A 17,695-nucleotide genomic window follows, 5' to 3' on the forward strand; every position below is an offset into this window, starting at 1 on the left:
GATTAATGCCAGCTTGGTGCTGAGCACATTTCATGTACCCTCTCACTGCCCCCTTCTACCGAACCTGGGGGGAGACACCTCCAACCACCCCAGAGCTGTGAAGTGACCACCTATGGTCACACAGCTGTATCCAAGCTCAGACAGCTGACTCCAGGTTCAGAGACTTAGTCTGTGTGTGGTCTCAGAGCAGGCAGGCCCAGGGCCACAGAGTTCAAGTCCCTCGGTGAATGAGGCCCATGCACACTCATTTATTTACAAACTTACAGCACTTAGTGTTAGGGATCGAACTGTGTCCCCAAAAAATACATATTGTAAATTCTAACCCCTATCTATATTGTGGTTAAAGCAGCCTTGGGTGACGCAGCAGTTAAGCGCTTAGCTGCTAACTGAAAGAAAGTTTGGTTTGAACCCACCAGCCCCTTGGCAGGAGAAAGATGCAGCAGTCTGCTTCCGTAAAGATTACAGCCTTGGAAAACCTATAGGGCAGTTCTACTCTGCCCTATAGGGTTGTTGTGAGTTGGAATCAATTCAGGCAGTGTTTTTGTTGTTGTTGTTTTTTAAACGCCTGTGATTATAATCCCATTTGGGAATGGCTTTTCTTTGTTATGACAATTAGGCAGTATTAGTGTAGGATGTCTTAAGTCAATCTCTCTTGAGACATAAAAGAACAGATTAGGCAGAGAGAAGCAAGCAGAGATGGAGAAAGACAGATGTCATGTCTCATGAAGATCACCAAGGAACCAAGGAACAAGGACCTTCCCCCAGAGCTGGAGCCCTGAATTCAGATATCCAGTCTCCTAAAATACGAGAAAATGAATTTCTGTTTGCTAAAGCCACCACTTGTGGTATTTCTGTTATGGAGGCACTAGATAACTCAGACACTGCACACCACTTGCGGTATTTCTGTTACAGCAGCACTAGATAACTCAGACACTGCACACCACTTGCGGTATTTCTGTTACAGCAGCACTAGATAACTCAGACACTCTGCACACCACTTGCGGTATTTCTGTTACAGCAGCACTAGATAACTCAGACACTGCACACCACTTGCGGTATTTCTGTTACAGCAGCACTAGATAACTCAGACACTGCACACCACTTGCGGTATTTCTGTTACAGCAGCACCAGATAACTCAGACACTGCACACCACTTGCGGCGTTTCTGTTACAGCAGCACTAGATAACTCAGACACTGCACACCACTTGCGGTATTTCTGTTACAGCAGCACCAGATAACTCAGACACTGCACACCACTTGCGGCGTTTCTGTTACAGCAGCACTAGATAACTCAGACACTGCACACCACTTGCGGCGTTTCTGTTACAGCAGCACTAGATAACTCAGACACTGCACACCACTTGCAGTATTTCTGTTACAGCAGCACTAGATAACTCAGACACTGCACACCACTTGCGGTATTTCTGTTACAGCAGCACTAGATAACTCAGACACTCTGCACACCACTTGCGGTATTTCTGTTACAGCAGCACTAGATAACTCAGACACTCTGCACACCACTTGCGGTATTTCTGTTACAGCAGCACTAGATAACTCAGACACTGCACACCACTTGCGGTATTTCTGTTACAGCAGCACTAGATAACTCAGACACTCTGCACACCACTTGCGGTATTTCTGTTACAGCAGCACTAGATAACTCAGACACTCTGCACACCACTTGCGGTATTTCTGTTACAGCAGCACTAGATAACTCAGACACTGCACACCACTTGCGGTATTTCTGTTACAGCAGCACTAGATAACTCAGACACTGCACACCACTTGCGGCGTTTCTGTTACAGCAGCACTAGATAACTCAGACACTGCACACCACTTGCAGCGTTTCTGTTACAGCAGCACTAGATAACTCAGACACTGCACACCACTTGCGGTATTTCTGTTACAGCAGCACTAGATAACTCAGACACTCTGCACACCACTTGCGGTATTTCTGTTACAGCAGCACTAGATAACTCAGACACTGCACACCACTTGCGGCGTTTCTGTTACAGCAGCACTAGATAACTCAGACACTGCACACCACTTGCGGTATTTCTGTTACAGCAGCACTAGATAACTCAGACACTGCACACCACTTGCGGCGTTTCTGTTACAGCAGCACTAGATAACTCAGACACTGCACACCACTTGCAGTATTTCTGTTACAGCAGCACTAGATAACTCAGACACTGCACACCACTTGCGGTATTTCTGTTACAGCAGCACTAGATAACTCAGACACTCTGCACACCACTTGCGGTATTTCTGTTACAGCAGCACTAGATAACTCAGACACTCTGCACACCACTTGCGGTATTTCTGTTACAGCAGCACTAGATAACTCAGACACTGCACACCACTTGCGGTATTTCTGTTACAGCAGCACTAGATAACTCAGACACTGCACACCACTTGCGGCGTTTCTGTTACAGCAGCACTAGATAACTCAGACACTGCACACCACTTGCAGTATTTCTGTTACAGCAGCACTAGATAACTCAGACACTGCACACCACTTGCGGCGTTTCTGTTACAGCAGCACTAGATAACTCAGACACTCTGCACACCACTTGCGGCGTTTCTGTTACAGCAGCACTAGATAACTCAGACACTGCACACCACTTGCAGTATTTCTGTTACAGCAGCACTAGATAACTCAGACACTGCACACCACTTGCGGCGTTTCTGTTACAGCAGCACTAGATAACTCAGACACTCTGCACACCACTTGCGGTATTTCTGTTACAGCAGCACTAGATAACTCAGACACTGCACACCACTTGCGGCGTTTCTGTTACAGCAGCACTAGATAACTCAGACACTGCACACCACTTGCGGCGTTTCTGTTACAGCAGCACTAGATAACTCAGACACTGCACACCACTTGCAGTATTTCTGTTACAGCAGCACTAGATAACTCAGACACTGCACACCACTTGCGGCGTTTCTGTTACAGCAGCACTAGATAACTCAGACACTCTGCACACCACTTGCGGTATTTCTGTTACAGCAGCACTAGATAACTCAGACACTGCACACCACTTGCGGCGTTTCTGTTACAGCAGCACTAGATAACTCAGACACTCTGCACACCACTTGCGGTATTTCTGTTACAGCAGCACTAGATAACTCAGACACTGCACACCACTTGCGGCGTTTCTGTTACAGCAGCACTAGATAACTCAGACACTCTGCACATCACTTGCGGTATTTCTGTTACAGCAGCACTAGATAACTCAGACACTGCACACCACTTGCGGCGTTTCTGTTACAGCAGCACTAGATAACTCAGACACTCTGCACACCACTTGCGGTATTTCTGTTACAGCAGCACTAGATAACTCAGACACTCTGCACGCCACTTGCGGTATTTCTGTTATAGCAGCACTAGATAACTCAGACACTGCACACCACTTGCGGCGTTTCTGTTACAGCAGCACTAGATAACTCAGACACTCTGCACACCACTTGCGGTATTTCTGTTACAGCAGCACTAGATAACTCAGACACTGCACACCACTTGCGGCGTTTCTGTTACAGCAGCACTAGATAACTCAGACACTCTGCACACCACTTGCGGTATTTCTGTTACAGCAGCACTAGATAACTCAGACACTCTGCACGCCACTTGCGGTATTTCTGTTACAGCAGCACTAGATAACTCAGACACTGCACACCACTTGCGGTATTTCTGTTACAGCAGCACTAGATAACTCAGACACTCTGCACACCACTTGCGGTATTTCTGTTATAGCAGCACTAGATAACTCAGACACTCTGCACACCACTTGCGGTATTTCTGTTACAGCAGCACTAGATGGCTAAGACACTCCATGTACCACGCTGCTCCTAAGCACTTAGCACTCATTTCTCACAGCAGTCCCACCAGGTTGTTGTCGTTGTGTGTCATGAAGTAGAGGATTGTTATTATATTCAATGCACAGGTGAGGACACGGAGAGACAGAGAGTTCACATGACTTTCCCAAGTTCACACAGCTAGTGAGTAGTGAAGCCAGATTTGAACCTGCACAGCCTGGCTCCAGAGCCCATGCTCCCAAAGTCCCATCACCTGTGCTCAGGATCCAGGAGGTCCAGCACCACCACCCTTAGCCCTGGAAGGAGAGCTGGGCAACACTTCTCAAAGCCCAACTTACAGAGCAGGAAACTGAGGCCCAGAGAGGGAAGGCGGTTTGCTCGTGGGTACACGGCTGTATAAGCTGAGTCCCTGTTGAATCCAGGGCACCCATGTCCAGAACAGGGCTGTCTGCCCCCACCCACTGAGCCTCCTAGCCCTGTTCATCTCTCAGCATCTCCCTGAATGACCCCGTGGTTCCCTCCACAACCCCAGAGACTTTGATCAAGGAAACTAAAGAAGAATGAAGGCCAGGAGCATGGTGGGGAGCCTGCTGGGGGAAGGGGGTGTCCAGGAGGAAATGATACCTTAGCATCACCTTTTAGAAGAGAAAGCCCAACCTCAAGAGGGAAAGAGCTCTAAAGGCCCTAGTACGCATAAGGAGCTGAGACTAGGTGGCCGGAAGAGCCCACTCCCCCTCAATTTAGAAGCAGACAGTGCAAAAATGAATTTCCTTGAGCTCTCCTGTAAATGCACTTCAAAGCCACTGATGGGTGAGTCAGAGGTGAGGGGAGAGAGGGCTCAGCAGTAATACACAGCAAGGTGGCGAGGGAAGGGAGAGCCAGGCAGACACGCGGAGACAGCAATCATTGGCCATGGGAAAAGGCAATTGGAAATTCCATTTGGGTTTTCAATTTGAAGGTGGAGAGAAGCCAAGAAGCCTGGGGGTGGGGGTGACTGAGGCAGGGAAGAGGAGAGATGAAGAGAGGGAGGGAGGGAGGAAGACTCGAGAGACCCAGAGACAGAGAGCAGGAGGAGGCAGAAACACAGGAAAGAGGAGAGTCAGAGATAGGGATAAGAAGAGAAGACAGAAAAAGAGACCAGAGACAGAAAAAACGATGGAGAGAGAAGCAAAAGCCGATGAGAAGACCCCAGGTGTCCCCACATACACAATGCAAAATGGCCACATGAACACATGGTCACACACACACACACACACACTCACTCTCAAGCTTGTGCTCGGGACTCAGACCTGGGTTGTAGTCCTGACTCTGCTCTTGAAATGCTGTGTGACCTTGCAGAAGACACTGCCCCTCCCTGAGCCACTCGTTTCACCCCCTGAGGTCCAGTGAGGTTAAGCAGGGTCCACTGAAGGAGGAAACAGGGATGGAGCATGTGGACGACAGAGACCAGGAGGGCGGCAACATCCCGGGTTGGCTGAGGGCTGCAGCTGAGCAGACAGGAGGAGCTCCCAGCGAAGCATCCAGCGGCAGACAGGGACCCAGTGCTCCTGCTGACAGATGAGAAAACTGATGCTTGGAGACTTAAGGTAGCTCATCCAAGGTCCTGCAGCCAGGATTCGAACCAGCCTGTGAGGCCTCAAGACCCTCCCCAGGAAGACAGAACCCCAGCACCAGGCAGCTGCGCCTCCTGAGCCCGTCCTATCTGGGGCCCACCACAGGCTCGGCACATTGTAGATGCCCAGTTGTGGGCTGCTGAATGACTCACCAAGGACCAACAGCACCCAACCCTGCCCATCTTGTTCTCGTCCAGGGTGAGAGTCCACAGAATGACAGCACAGTGGACACGTCCCTGTTCTGCACGCTTTACACTATTCGCTTCCTGGAGCCTCACGTCCACTCTATGAACTCCATTTCACAGATGAGGAAACTGAGGCCCTTGCTCTCAAGTTAGTGCCTAGGATCACACAGCCCTCTGCAGCCTCCCCAGCAGTGAGCGCCCAGCTGCTGCCTGCATACCTGTCAGGAAGGAGACTTCACCTCCCCCTTGGGCAACCCAGCCTGGTGGCTCCGCCTCAGTTTCCCCACCCATGTGTCCCACAGTCAAGCCAGGCCCAGGAGGGATGTCTAGCCCCGGGCATGGAAGGCTGCGGGCAGGGAGAGCAGGAAGCCGAGGCCACGCGGGGCTGCCTGAAAAGCGAGCTGAGACAGGCTGGGGGGGGCGTCCAGACTCCCCATTTATACCCCCAGACACCCCAACCTGAGCCTCGGACGACGGGATGCCGGAACCATTCCGCCCCGGAAAGCTGTCCTGCGTCGCCACCTAGTGGCTGAAGTGGCCGCCCGGCCCCGCCAGATCCGCGGAGTCCTTTGCACGAGGTTGGCTGAGCGCCTTCGCCTACTGTTCTGAAAGGTGCCCTGCGAAGGGCTGCGGGCCCGGGATGCTGTCGGAGTCCACTCGGCCCCCAGGCGCCCCTGACCCCCGGGACATGGGAATACAAAGAATTCCTCCACGCCGTGGCCGTGTGCTGGCCAGCCCAGATCGGGGGGCGGGGGGCGGGGGTACCATAGAGCTGGGTCCTTCACCTTCCTGAGGGGCAGACTCGCACATCCCGTCCCTCCTGGACTTCTCCACCTCGCTGCCATTGGCATGCCAAACTCAACCTTCATCCATTCAATTCGTGCATTTATGTAGCGCTTGCTATAGGCCACACTCTGCTCCAGGCAGTGGGGACAGAACAATGAACAGAACAAACAGACCTGCTGGAGCTTACACTTGGGTGTGGGTGCAGAAATGGACAATAAATACTAAGCATAATGAGTAAGTAAGAAAACAATCTGGCTATTTTAGAAGGTACAAAGCACACGTCTAACCCTTCTCTCTCCCTCTGGGACCCCCCCCCCCCAGCTCTCAGGCAAAATCATGGAGCCCAAGGACCTTGAGGCCACCCTGTCCCCCAAGGCATCCTTCGATTCTCCTCTGGGGCCACTCACAGGGGAGGACAGGCACTCATTATGGAGTCCTCCTGCCTGGAACACCCCATACACACCTCCCCCCAGGTGTGAAGGCCACCTGGTGACACAGTACCGCTCCCCACTGCTGTCCCACAGCAGACAAACTCTCAGAACAGGCTGTCTGTCTTGATTCCCTGACAATGTCTATGTGACCTTCACAGGTTCCTTGGCCTCTCTGTGCTGTTTACTCATCTGTAAAATGGGGAAAACAGTAGTTCCTACCTCAAACCCCATAGAGGCATTAAATGAGTTAACAAATGTGAAACACTTAGAACTGGACTTTGACATCGTGTTTGTTGTTATTATTAGTACCTGTTTAAGGTGACTAGCCAGTGAAGGTCAGATAGCCATGGCCATGGGTTAGATTTCAACTCACAGTGACCCTATACAACAGAGTAGAACTGCCCTATAGGGTTTGCAAGGCTGTAATCTTTATGGAAGCAGACTGCCACATCTTTCTCCTTCCACCACTGACCTTTCGGTTAGCAGCCGAGTGTTTAACCGGTGCACCAGCAGGGCTCCTGAAGGTTAGATGGTGAGGTCCATTTGGGAAAGTACCATCTGAGTCACCCCTGTGTCCCACACTCTGCGGTGGCCAGGACATGCTTGCTCAATGAAATGTCTTTCCTCTCCACTCACCACTCATTTATTGAGTGCCTCCTGCATGCCAGGCACTGGGCTAGGAGTTGTGGATGGAGGAGTAAACAAGTCGGGGTCCCTCCCCATTGCAGGAAGAGGAATTTCTAGGCCAGAGGTTCTCGAACTTTCTGGTCTCAGAACTGCTTTACGTTCTTAAAAAGTGAGGATCCCAAAGAGCTTTTATATATGAGTTATATCTATTGATATTTACCATGTTAGAAATTAAGATTGAGAAATTTTTAAAATATTAATTCATTTAAAATAACAAACCAAATGTATATTAATATAAATAACATTTTTATGAAAAAATAATCGTATTTTCAAAAACTAATAACAGTGAGAAAGATTGACATTGCTTTGCCTTTTTTGCAAAACTCTTTAATGTCTGGCTTAATAGTAGACAGCTGGAGTCTCAGGTCTGCTTCTGCATTCAATCTGTGCAATATGTTGGTTTGGTTGAAGTATATGGAAAAAATTCAGGCCCGCATAGATACACAGTAGAAAAAAGAGGCTCTCAGGGAGCCCCTGAAAGAGTTTTCGGGACCTCCCTACCCCAAGTACTAGGACAAAGGCAGGTAAGGAGGCAACTCCCACACACCCAGAGAAGCCCGAGTCTGGGTTACGAAGGGCCTCCTACGCCAAGGTGAGGAGGGGTACGGTCTTTTCTCTAAAACCAACAGGGAGTTACTCAACACTTTCCACCTGGAGAGTGCTATGGTCAGATTTGGAAAGGTCGCTCTGGCTGCCGTGGGAGGATGGATTAGAGGGGTCCAGAGGCAGAGAGAGCAGTAAAGAAGCAGCTACAGACGTCACGGTGAGAAAGGTGGGGATGGGGCTGAAGGGATGACAGCCGGGGTATTGAGTAAACTGTATTCGCAGGACGCGGCCAGTGACCATATTTAAATACTAACAAACGCGTAACTTCTCACCTGCAGCACTCTTTAGAAGTTGGTAAGTGGTGAGCTCCCCGTCACTGTGCAAACACAAGCCATCAGGAGTCGGGCAGAGGGGGACATGTGGGGGACGTTCGTTCTGAGCAGCGTGTGGGCTGGGCCTTGAAAGGCGGAGACGTGTACGTCACCCCACCAGCTCCAGGCCTGTTTCGTTTTTTGGTAAAAATTGAGAACGCTTTTACTGGTGGCTCAGTGGTTAAGAGTTGGCTGCTAGCCAAAAGTTGACAGTTGGAATGCACCAGCCGCTCCTTGAAAACCCCATCGGGTAGTTCTACTCTGTCTTATAGGATCACTAGGAGCCCGACTCAACCGCAAAACGTTTCCTTTTTTGGAACCATTCCGCCTCGTCCCAGGCTCGCCCCGCCCACCACGGAGCTTCAGCTCTGAGAGGGTTCACCAACCAGGCTGGACGAGTTGTGGACGTCTTCCGGGATCGCATAATATAGTCGGGTTTGGATTGGCCAACAAATGTGTCCTTCTGCACACTGGCCCCGCCCCCTGCCCTTGTCCCTCTTCCCTGTCTGTGGTAAACTAGGCAACCTCTAACGCATGCGTTCTAAGGAAGGTGGCACTTCCGCCCGCCTACTCCGGAACCTTTTCTTCCGGCCCGGGTTTCCAGCGAAAGGGTGAGCGCAGCCAAAGCGGAAATAGCGTCAGGCGCGTGGGCGGAGCTAAGCGCAGACATGTCGGCGGCCCTGTTGCGGCGGGGTCTGGAACTGCTGGGGGCGTCGGAGGGTGAGGAGGGGCTTGCTCGGGGGCGTCCGGCGTGGGCGAATGGGCAGCGGGAGTCCCGGGAGTGCGGAAAGAGCCAGGACGGCCCTTCCCGCGGTGGGATGGGGATCCTGCCCGCCCTTGTGACCCGGGTCCGCTCCTCTGTTCCCCTACAGCCCCCCAGGCCGCACCAAGCCAGGCCAAGCCGAGCGGGGCTCGGGTGAAGCGGGCCCGGAAGGCGAAGGCGACCCAGGCCCGGAAACTGCGGAACTCGGCCAAGGGAAAAGTGCCCAAGTCGGCGCTGGGTGAGCTCATAGGGGCTGGCCGTGCTGCCCTCGGGGTTGGGGTCGGCGCCCTGGAGGAGGTGACGCTTGAGGCACAGGTTGAGACGTTCACAGGGATTTCTGGAATACCTACTGTGTGCCAGGCGCAGGGCGGGGTCTCGGGAATAGGGACGTGAACGAAACACATCGACCCTCGTGGACTACATCCTAGTGGGGAGAGAAGCATCAAAGAATATCCAGAGCAACAAATAATTGCCAAGTGTGGTGGGGCTTGTGAAGTCAAAGACCACAGTGCTCTGAGGTAGTGTTAAGGGGAACTTAGAATAAAAGACCAAAAGAGGTTTTTCTGAGAAGGGACATCTAAGATGAGACCTGAAGGAATATGAGAGTGAGCCAGCTGAATAGTAGGGGAAGAGGATTCTACAGGGAACAGCATCCACGGAGGTACTGAGTCAGAAAGGAGCTGTTGCCTTTGAGAATTTGGAAGAAAGAAGGTGGGTAGGTCACACACATGAGCAGGGGAGAGTGTTTCCAGAATGAAGCATTTAACAAACAGCCCCTTAATACTTGCTTTGTGCCAGGTTCTCTGTACAAGCGTCCCTCGCTTAAGTCTCACAGCAGCCATGGGAGCCAGGTATCCTCATGACTGTTATTTTACAAACGGGAAAACAGCACTTGGCCTGATGATGTTGTTGTTGTTGTTAGGTGCCTTCGAGTCGGTTCCAACTCCTCGCGACCCTATGCACAACAGAACAAAACACTGCCTGGTCCTACGCCATCCTTACAATCCTTGTTATGTTTGAGCTCATTGTTGCAGCCACTGTGTCAATCCACCTTGTTGGGGGTCTTCCTCTTTTCCGCTGACCCTGTACTCTCCGAAGCATGATGTCCTTCTCCAGGGACTCATCCCTCCTGACAACATGTCCATAGTATGTAAGACACAGTCTCGCCATCCTTGCTTCTAAGGAGCATTCTGGTTTTATTTCTTCCAAGACAGATTTGTTTCTTCTTTTGGCAGTCCATGGTATATTCAATATTTTTTGCCAACGCCGCAATTCAAAAGCGTCAACTCTTCTTCAGTCTTCCTTATTCATTGTCCAGCTTTCACATGCATATGATGCGATTGAAAATACCATCGCTTGGGTCAGGCGCACCTTAGTCTTCAGGGTGACATGTTTGCTCTTCAACACTTTGAAGAGGTCCTTTGCAGCAGATTTGCCCAATGCAGTGTGTCTTTTGATTTCTTGACTGCTGCTTCCATGGGTGTTGATTGTGGATCCAAGTAAAATGAAGTCCTTGACAACTTCAGTCTTTTCTCCGTTGATCATGATGTTGCTCATTGGTCCAGTTGTGAGGATTTTTGTTTTCTTTATGTTGAGGTGTAATTCCTACTGAAGGCTGTGGTCTTTGATTTTCATTAGTAAGTGCTTCAAGTCCTCTTCACTTTCAGCAAGCAAGGTTGTGTCATCTGCATAATGTAGGTTGTTAAGGAGTCTTCCTCCAATCCTGATGCCCCGTTCTTCTTCATATAGTCCAGCTTCTCGTATTATTTGTTCAGCATACAGACTAAATAGGTATGGCGAAAGAATACAACCCTGACACACACCTTTCCTGACTTTAAACCAATCAGTATCCCCTTGTTCTGTCCAAACAACTGCCTCTTGACATATGTAAAGGTTCCTCACGCGCACAATTAAGTGTTCTGGAATTCCCATTCTTCGCGGTGTTGTCCATAGTTTGTGATGATCCACACAGTCGAATGCCTTTGTGTAATCGATAAAACACAGGTAAACATCCTTCTGGTATTCTGTGCTTTCAGCCAGGATCCATCTGACATCAATAATCATATCCCTGGTTCCACATCCTCTTCTGAAACTGGCCCGAATTTCTGGCAGTTCCCTGTCAATATACTGCTGCAGCCGTTTTTGAATGATCTTCAGCAGAATTTTGCTTGCATGTGATATTAATAATATTGTTCTATAATTTCCACATTCAGTTGGATCACCTTTCTTGGGAATAGGCATAAATACGGATCTCTTCCAATCAGTTGGCCAGGAAGCTGTCTTCCATATTTCTTGGCATAGACGAGTGAGCACCTCCAGCGCTGCATCTGTTTGTTGAAACATCTCAATTGGTATTCTATCAGTTCCTGGAGGCTTGTTTTTCGCCAATGTCTTCAGAGCAGCTTGGACTTCTTCCTTCAGTACCATCGGTTCCTGATCCTATGGCACCTCTTGAAATAGTTGACTATCAACTAATTCTTTTTGGTATAATGACTCTGTGTATTCCTTCCATCTTCTTTTGATGCTTCCTGCATCATTTAATATTTTCCCCATGGAATCCTTCACTATTGCAACTCGAGGCTTGAATTTTTTCTTCAGTTCTTTCAGCTTGAGAAATGCCGAGCGTGTTCTTCCCTTTTGGTTTTCCATCTCCAGCTCTTTGCACGTGTCATTATAATACTTTATTTTGTCTTCTCAAGAGGCCCTTTGAAATCTTCTGTTCAGTTCTTTTACTTCATGAATTCTTCCTTTTGCTTTAGCTGCTCGACGCTCAAGAGCAAGTTTCAGAGTCTCCTCTGACATCCACCTTGGCTTTTCTTTCTTTCCTTTCTTTTCAGTAATCTCTTGCTTTCTTCATGGATGATGTCCTTGATGTCATTCCACAATTCGTCTGGTCTTCGGTCACTAGTGTTCAATGTGTCAAATCTGTTCTTCAGGTGGGATATACTGAAGGTCATATTTTGGCTCTCGTGGACTTGCTGTGATTTTCTTCAGTTTCAGCTTGAACTTGCATATGAGCAGTTGATGGTCTGTTCCACAGTCGGCCCCTGGCCTTGTTCTGACTGATGACATCGAGCTTTTCCATCGTCTCTTTCCACAGATGTAGTCAGTTTGATTTCTGTGTGTTCCATCTGGCGAGGTCTATGTGTATAAACGCTGTTTATGTTGGTGAAAGAAGGTATTTGCAATGAAGAAGGCGTTGGTCTTGCAAAATTCTATCATTTGATCTCCGGCATTGTTTCTGTCACCAAGGCCATATTTTCCAACTACTGATCCTTCTTCTTTGTTTCCAACTTTCGCATTCCAATTGCCAGTAATTACCAATGCATCTTGATTGCATGTTCGATCAATTTCAGACTGCAGCAGCTGATAAAAATCTTCTATACATCTTAGGCCCTAATAGTTGGTGCATAAATTTGAATTTAACTGGTCTTCCTTGTAGGCGTATGGATATTATCCTATCAGTGACAGCGTTGTACTTCAGGATAGATCTTGAAACGTTCTTTTTGACGATGAATGCAGCACCATTCCTCTTCGAGTTGTCATTCCCAGCATAGTAAACTGTATGATTATCTGATTCAAAATGGCCAATACCAGTCCATTCCAGCTCACTAATGCTTAGGATATCGATGTTTATGTGTTCCGTTTCATTTTTGACGATTTCCAATTTTCCTAGATTCATACTTTGTACGTTCCAAGTTCCGATTATTAATGGATGTTTGCAGCTGTTTCTTCTCATTTTGAGTCATGCCACATCAGCAAATGAAGGTCCCGAAAGCTTTACTCCATCCACTTCATTAAGATCGACTCTACTTTGAGGAGGCAGCTCTTCGCCAGTCATATTTTGAGTGCCTTCCAACCTGGGGGCTCATCTTTCAGCACTAAATCAGATAATGTGCCACTGCTATTCACAAGGTTTTCACTGGCTAATGCTTTTCAGAAGTAGAGTGCCGGGTCCTTCTTCTTAGTCTTAGTCTGGAAGCTCAGCTGAAACCTTTCCTCTGGGTGACCCTGCTGGTTTCTGAATACTGGTGACATAGCTTCCAGCATCACAGCAACACACAAGCCCCCACAGTATGACAAACTGACAGACACATGGGGGGAGCTGAGCATACAGATGGTCAATAGCAGGGCCAGATTTGAAACCAGGCCAAGTCTGTGCTCTGCCTGCTCTGTGTTCAGGCCGGAGGTGCTGTGGCCAGAGAAGTGAAAAGGCAGCAGAGATAAAAGAATTCAGCAGGTGGAAGATAAGGTAAAGAGGAAGTGTTGACAGACTTAGTGGTGCATTGGCTGTCAGGGTTGAGGAAGAGGGAGATACAGAAAATGGAGCTGAGTTTCTAGTAGAGGGCGGCCTTGGAGGATGTGGTACCATTTAATAAGAGGTAAAGACTTTTTTAAAGACTTGGGACAGGCGGGATGGTGGGTATTTCAACACATGGGGGGAGTTGGTGAGCTCCTAGTGTGTCTTTGAATCCCTCAGGCCTGGTGCACAAAAGGTGTTCAAATATTTGTGAAAACATTTATGAATGCCATTATGAGTAAAGTGTGGAGGCACAAATGTGAGACACGTTGGAGCCACAGTGAGGTTTGCTGTGAAGCAGGAGCAGAGTCACCCCCATCAGTCCCAGCCCTTGTGCTACCACCCATCACTGCTGTTCACTTTGCTGCCTCCCCCATTGGACTGGGAGCTCCTCGAAGGCACCACTTCCCGTGGGTTTGTCTGTGGCCCTGGTGTCAAGCACACAACTAACACATAATTGAATGAGGAGTGGTGACCTTCATCGGCCATTCTGAAAGCACCTGTCTGTCCCCTTGGTCTGAGTTACATCTTTCTCTTCCTGGATTGTTGCAAAAGCCTCCTAACCGGTCTCCCTCCCCACTCCACAGCCCCCACAGTCTTGTTCTCATCACAGCAGCCAAAGTCATCCTGTAATATCCTAAGTCAGGCTTTTCTCTGCTCTACCCCACAGCCCCATCATACTCAGTAAAAGCCTGAGTTCTTACAACTGCGGACGAGGCCCTGCATGATTTGCCCCCACTCCGCCTTTGTCCCTCACTGCTCCTCCGCCCAGTGCAGCCATTGTCTGTTCTGCAGACACGTTAGCCACACGTCAGCTGCAGAGCCTTTGCACTGGCTGTTCCCTCTGTCTGGGATGCCCTTCCCCTAGAGAGCCACATGCTTCCTCCCTTGAGTCTTTGGTCAAATATCATTTCAGCGCAGCCTTTTCAGACCTCTCACCCCCCTTTAAAGTTGGAATCACTGCTCCCTGGCATTGCTCATTTCTGTTTCCTACTTTGTTTTTCTTCATAAAATGTGTCACCCTCTAAAATACTCTGTCTTGTTTACCATCTCTCTTCCCACTAGAATGTAAGCTCCGTAGGGCAGGGGTTTTTGTCTATTCTGTCTCCTGCTGTAAGCCCAGTACTTAGAATGGTGCCTGACACATTGTAGGTGCTTGAGACATATTTGTTGAATGAGTGAATAAATTACATGAGCAGCTGGGAGCCTAGGGGCAGGGCTTTCAACAGGCCATGTACGGAGAGTGGGTTTGAAGCTCCCAGCCTGTTGCAACAATCTAGGGAAGAGGTGATAGGGACTTTGTCAGGGCCATGGGAGGTGGGTCGGGGGCATGTCAGGAGTGAATCGGAAGCAGTGCCCCCTCCTGCCACCCACAGCCGAGTTCCAGAAGCGAGAATGTCAGGACCACCTCAAAACAAACCTGAAGTTCATGACCTGTGCAAGAAGCACCGTGGCTGAGGCTGTCACCCAGCAGGTTGGCCAGGGGATGGGCCACGGGAAGGGACCTGGGGGACCGTGGCTGAGGCTGTCACCCAGCAGGTTGGCCAGGGGGATGGGCCGCGGGAAGGGACCTGGGGGACCGTGGCTGAGGCTGTCACCCAGCAGGTTGGCCAGGGGGATGGGCCGCGGGAAGGGACCTGGGGGACCGTGGCTGAGGCTGTCACCCAGCAGGTTGGCCAGGGGGCTGGGCCGCGGGAAGGGACCTGGGGGATCGTGGCTGAGGCTGTCACCCAGCAGGTTGGCCGGGGGGATGGGCCGCGGGAAGGGACCTAGGGGACCGTGGCTGAGGCTGTCACCCAGCAGGTTGGCCAGGGGATGGGCCGCGGGAAGGGACCTGAGGGACCGTGGCTGAGGCTGTCACCCAGCAGGTTGGCCAGGTGGATCGTGGCTGAGGCTGTCACCCAGCAGGTTGGCCGGGGGATGGGCCGCGGGAAGGGACCTGGGGGATCGTGGCTCAGGCTGCTCCCCTGGGATCCAGGGAAGGTCACAGCTGAGCTTAGGGCAGAGGTTGGGCCACCCTAGGGGGTTCCCTCTGCAGGGAGGGGGTGGAGGAGGCTCCCCTGGGACCTCCGTGGGCCTCAGTTTGCTCTTCTGTAAGTGGGAGTGCTGTGCCCACCTCCCGAACAGTTCTGCAGGCCACGTGGGGGCAGTGCTCTAAGGGCAGCCTAGGAACTCTTAACTCGTGCGGCCTCCCCAGATTCTGCTCCAGAACCAGGGTCGTAAGGCCTGTGACCGGCCTGTGGCCAAGACGAAGAAGAAGAAGGTTGAGGGCACCGTGTTCACTGAGGAGGACTTCCAGAAGTTCCAGCAGGAGTACTTCGGTAGCTAGGCCCCAGGAGAGTAAAGCTTTTGGGGAGATGCTGGGGGCCCGGCCTCCCCTAGGACCAAGCCATGCACAGCATGGCCAGCAGATGGCGCTGCAGGGACAGCCTGGCTTAGGGAAGACCCGGAGCAGGAGCCTGGTGGAGGTTGGAAAAGACCTGGTGAGCTGGAAAACCCTGGAGAGGATTTACACTCAGCCCGGAACTGACTGCTGAAAGCTTGGGAGAACCCGTTGCACCTGCCAGAAGGGAACATTTCCGACTGCTTTGTTTGCTTGTGCTCAGGGAGGGCTGTTTGCTGTGGAACAAGGCCAGTTACTGGGCCCTCAGGGGCTACGCCCCAGGAATAGAAGGAGGGCTGCTGTGTGGTCTCCTGGGTTCTAATAAACACAGACCCAAGAACTATGTGTGTGATGCTGACCTGACTTGCAGGTGTCACCCATGTCCTCTGGCACCCAGAAGCCTTCCCTCACTTCCCTCTTCCTCCCCGTGTGGATCTTAGAGCTTCAGGTCACAAGTCCCCTGGGCTAGCCTTAGCCAGGCAGCCACCAAGGTCTCAACCCTCCCACCCCAGGACACGTTGGGTCTACCATTGTCAGCAGAGAATTTCAGCCAGGCCTCCTGTCACCCAGGAGGAGTGGCCAAGAGGGGTCAGATGCAGTTTTATTCTTAGCTGTGTCACGTGAGGGAGAGGTCTCAGAGGTAGCCTTAAAAAAACAGGATTTCATGCTCAGGTTTGTGCCTGGGCAGAAAGGTGGTGCTGGGGACTGTGATTGCACCCCGTGGGCAGAGGTGCAGGGGACAGGGGAGGTAAGGGACAGATGGTTGCTGAACCCATGCATGTGTGAGTGAAAGAACCGTAAGGCCAGAGCTGGTGTTCACTGTCCCAGACGTCGTAGGCCGGGAGCACTGTGGAGGTGGTACTTGGTGTGGCCTCGTGGAGAAGAGGGCTCTGCAGTCCTCAGGCAGCGCCCCCAGCCTGAAGGGCTGCTTGGGTCACTGCAGTTCCGTGGCGGTGTCTGGTAGAGTATGGACGGATCAGATGGGGAGTGACCATCTGCCAGCACCGCGATGGGGTCTTCTGCTGAGCCATTGCCCGGCTGCGGAGGTTGGGGGAGGCACTAGGGGCAGCCTGTACTTACTTGAAGAGGGAGTTTTTCACCCCACCCACTTCCCAAGGTTGGAGGTGTCCACACCCAGCCAATTCCGGTGTCACCTCCCCATAGGCATCAGCCAGACTCCCTTTTTCCAGGGGTGAAACCGCAGGAACCGGTTTTCCATCCTGAGTTGGGGACAGGAGGGTGGGCACAAAACCCGCCTCTCCAGGTGGCCTCTACTGCGCAGCAGGAGGTTCTGCTGCCCAGCCAGGAGGTCAGGACAGGCATGGAGAGAGGAGGGACGGACCCCAGCCTGCCTCTGCTGGGCTTGTCCAGAGCAGGGGAGGCGTGGGCGGGCCTCATGTCTCCACACGCTGGGCCTGTGAGCTGAACTGAGCCCACTGGAGAGAGGCAGACCTGGAGATCCTTGGGGACACCTTCCCTTCATCGTTTAAGCAGCTTAGCAAGAAGCTGGCTCATGACATGTTGCGGGAATTGCAATCGATGTCACAAAACAATTTGTATATAAATTTTGAATGAGAAACTAATTTGCACTGTAAACTTCCACCTAAAACAATAAAACTTGAAAAAAAAAATGTTGACTCAGTTGCTTGCAAGAACCAGCTGACCTCAGCCACCAGCTCCAGGGGTGCCTTTCTAACAAGGATGCCTGCTGTTACATACTCACCCAGCTGCTCCCATGTGGAGAGGGCCGGCACCCAGTCTGGCCACGTCTGCCAAGCTACTAGGCCAGCAGGGCTCTGCTATTGCCCTC

General features: G+C 51.0%; 2 protein-coding genes across 3 annotated transcripts in view; one reads left to right on the plus strand and one right to left on the minus strand.

The window, feature by feature from the left end:
- The window catches only part of CACNA1I (calcium voltage-gated channel subunit alpha1 I), a 190,780-nt gene extending 181,463 nt beyond the window's left edge, over nt 1-9,317 (minus strand). Inside the window, exon 1 of the mRNA XM_064283506.1 lies at nt 8,401-9,317. The gene's annotated coding sequence lies outside the window, so the exon portion shown is untranslated. The remainder of the gene's footprint in view (nt 1-8,400) is intronic.
- RPS19BP1 (ribosomal protein S19 binding protein 1) lies at nt 9,036-16,225 on the plus strand. Of its 2 annotated transcripts, XM_064283504.1 has the most exons (5): nt 9,036-9,159; nt 9,312-9,440; nt 14,879-14,976; nt 15,306-15,410; nt 15,700-16,225. In XM_064283504.1, exons 1-5 carry the CDS (start codon nt 9,108-9,110, stop codon nt 15,829-15,831), a joined length of 516 nt encoding a protein of 171 aa, XP_064139574.1. In that variant the 5' UTR covers nt 9,036-9,107; the 3' UTR covers nt 15,832-16,225. The 2 variants fall into 2 exon arrangements, with proteins under 2 accessions (XP_064139574.1, XP_003419799.2); XM_003419751.4 differs by lacking the exon at nt 15,306-15,410 and having other exon boundaries at nt 9,037-9,159.
- Nucleotides 16,226-17,695: the final 1,470 nt, after the last annotated feature.

Source organism: Loxodonta africana, chromosome 4 (assembly GCF_030014295.1).
Source record: "Loxodonta africana isolate mLoxAfr1 chromosome 4, mLoxAfr1.hap2, whole genome shotgun sequence".
Taxonomy (NCBI): domain Eukaryota; kingdom Metazoa; phylum Chordata; class Mammalia; order Proboscidea; family Elephantidae; genus Loxodonta; species Loxodonta africana.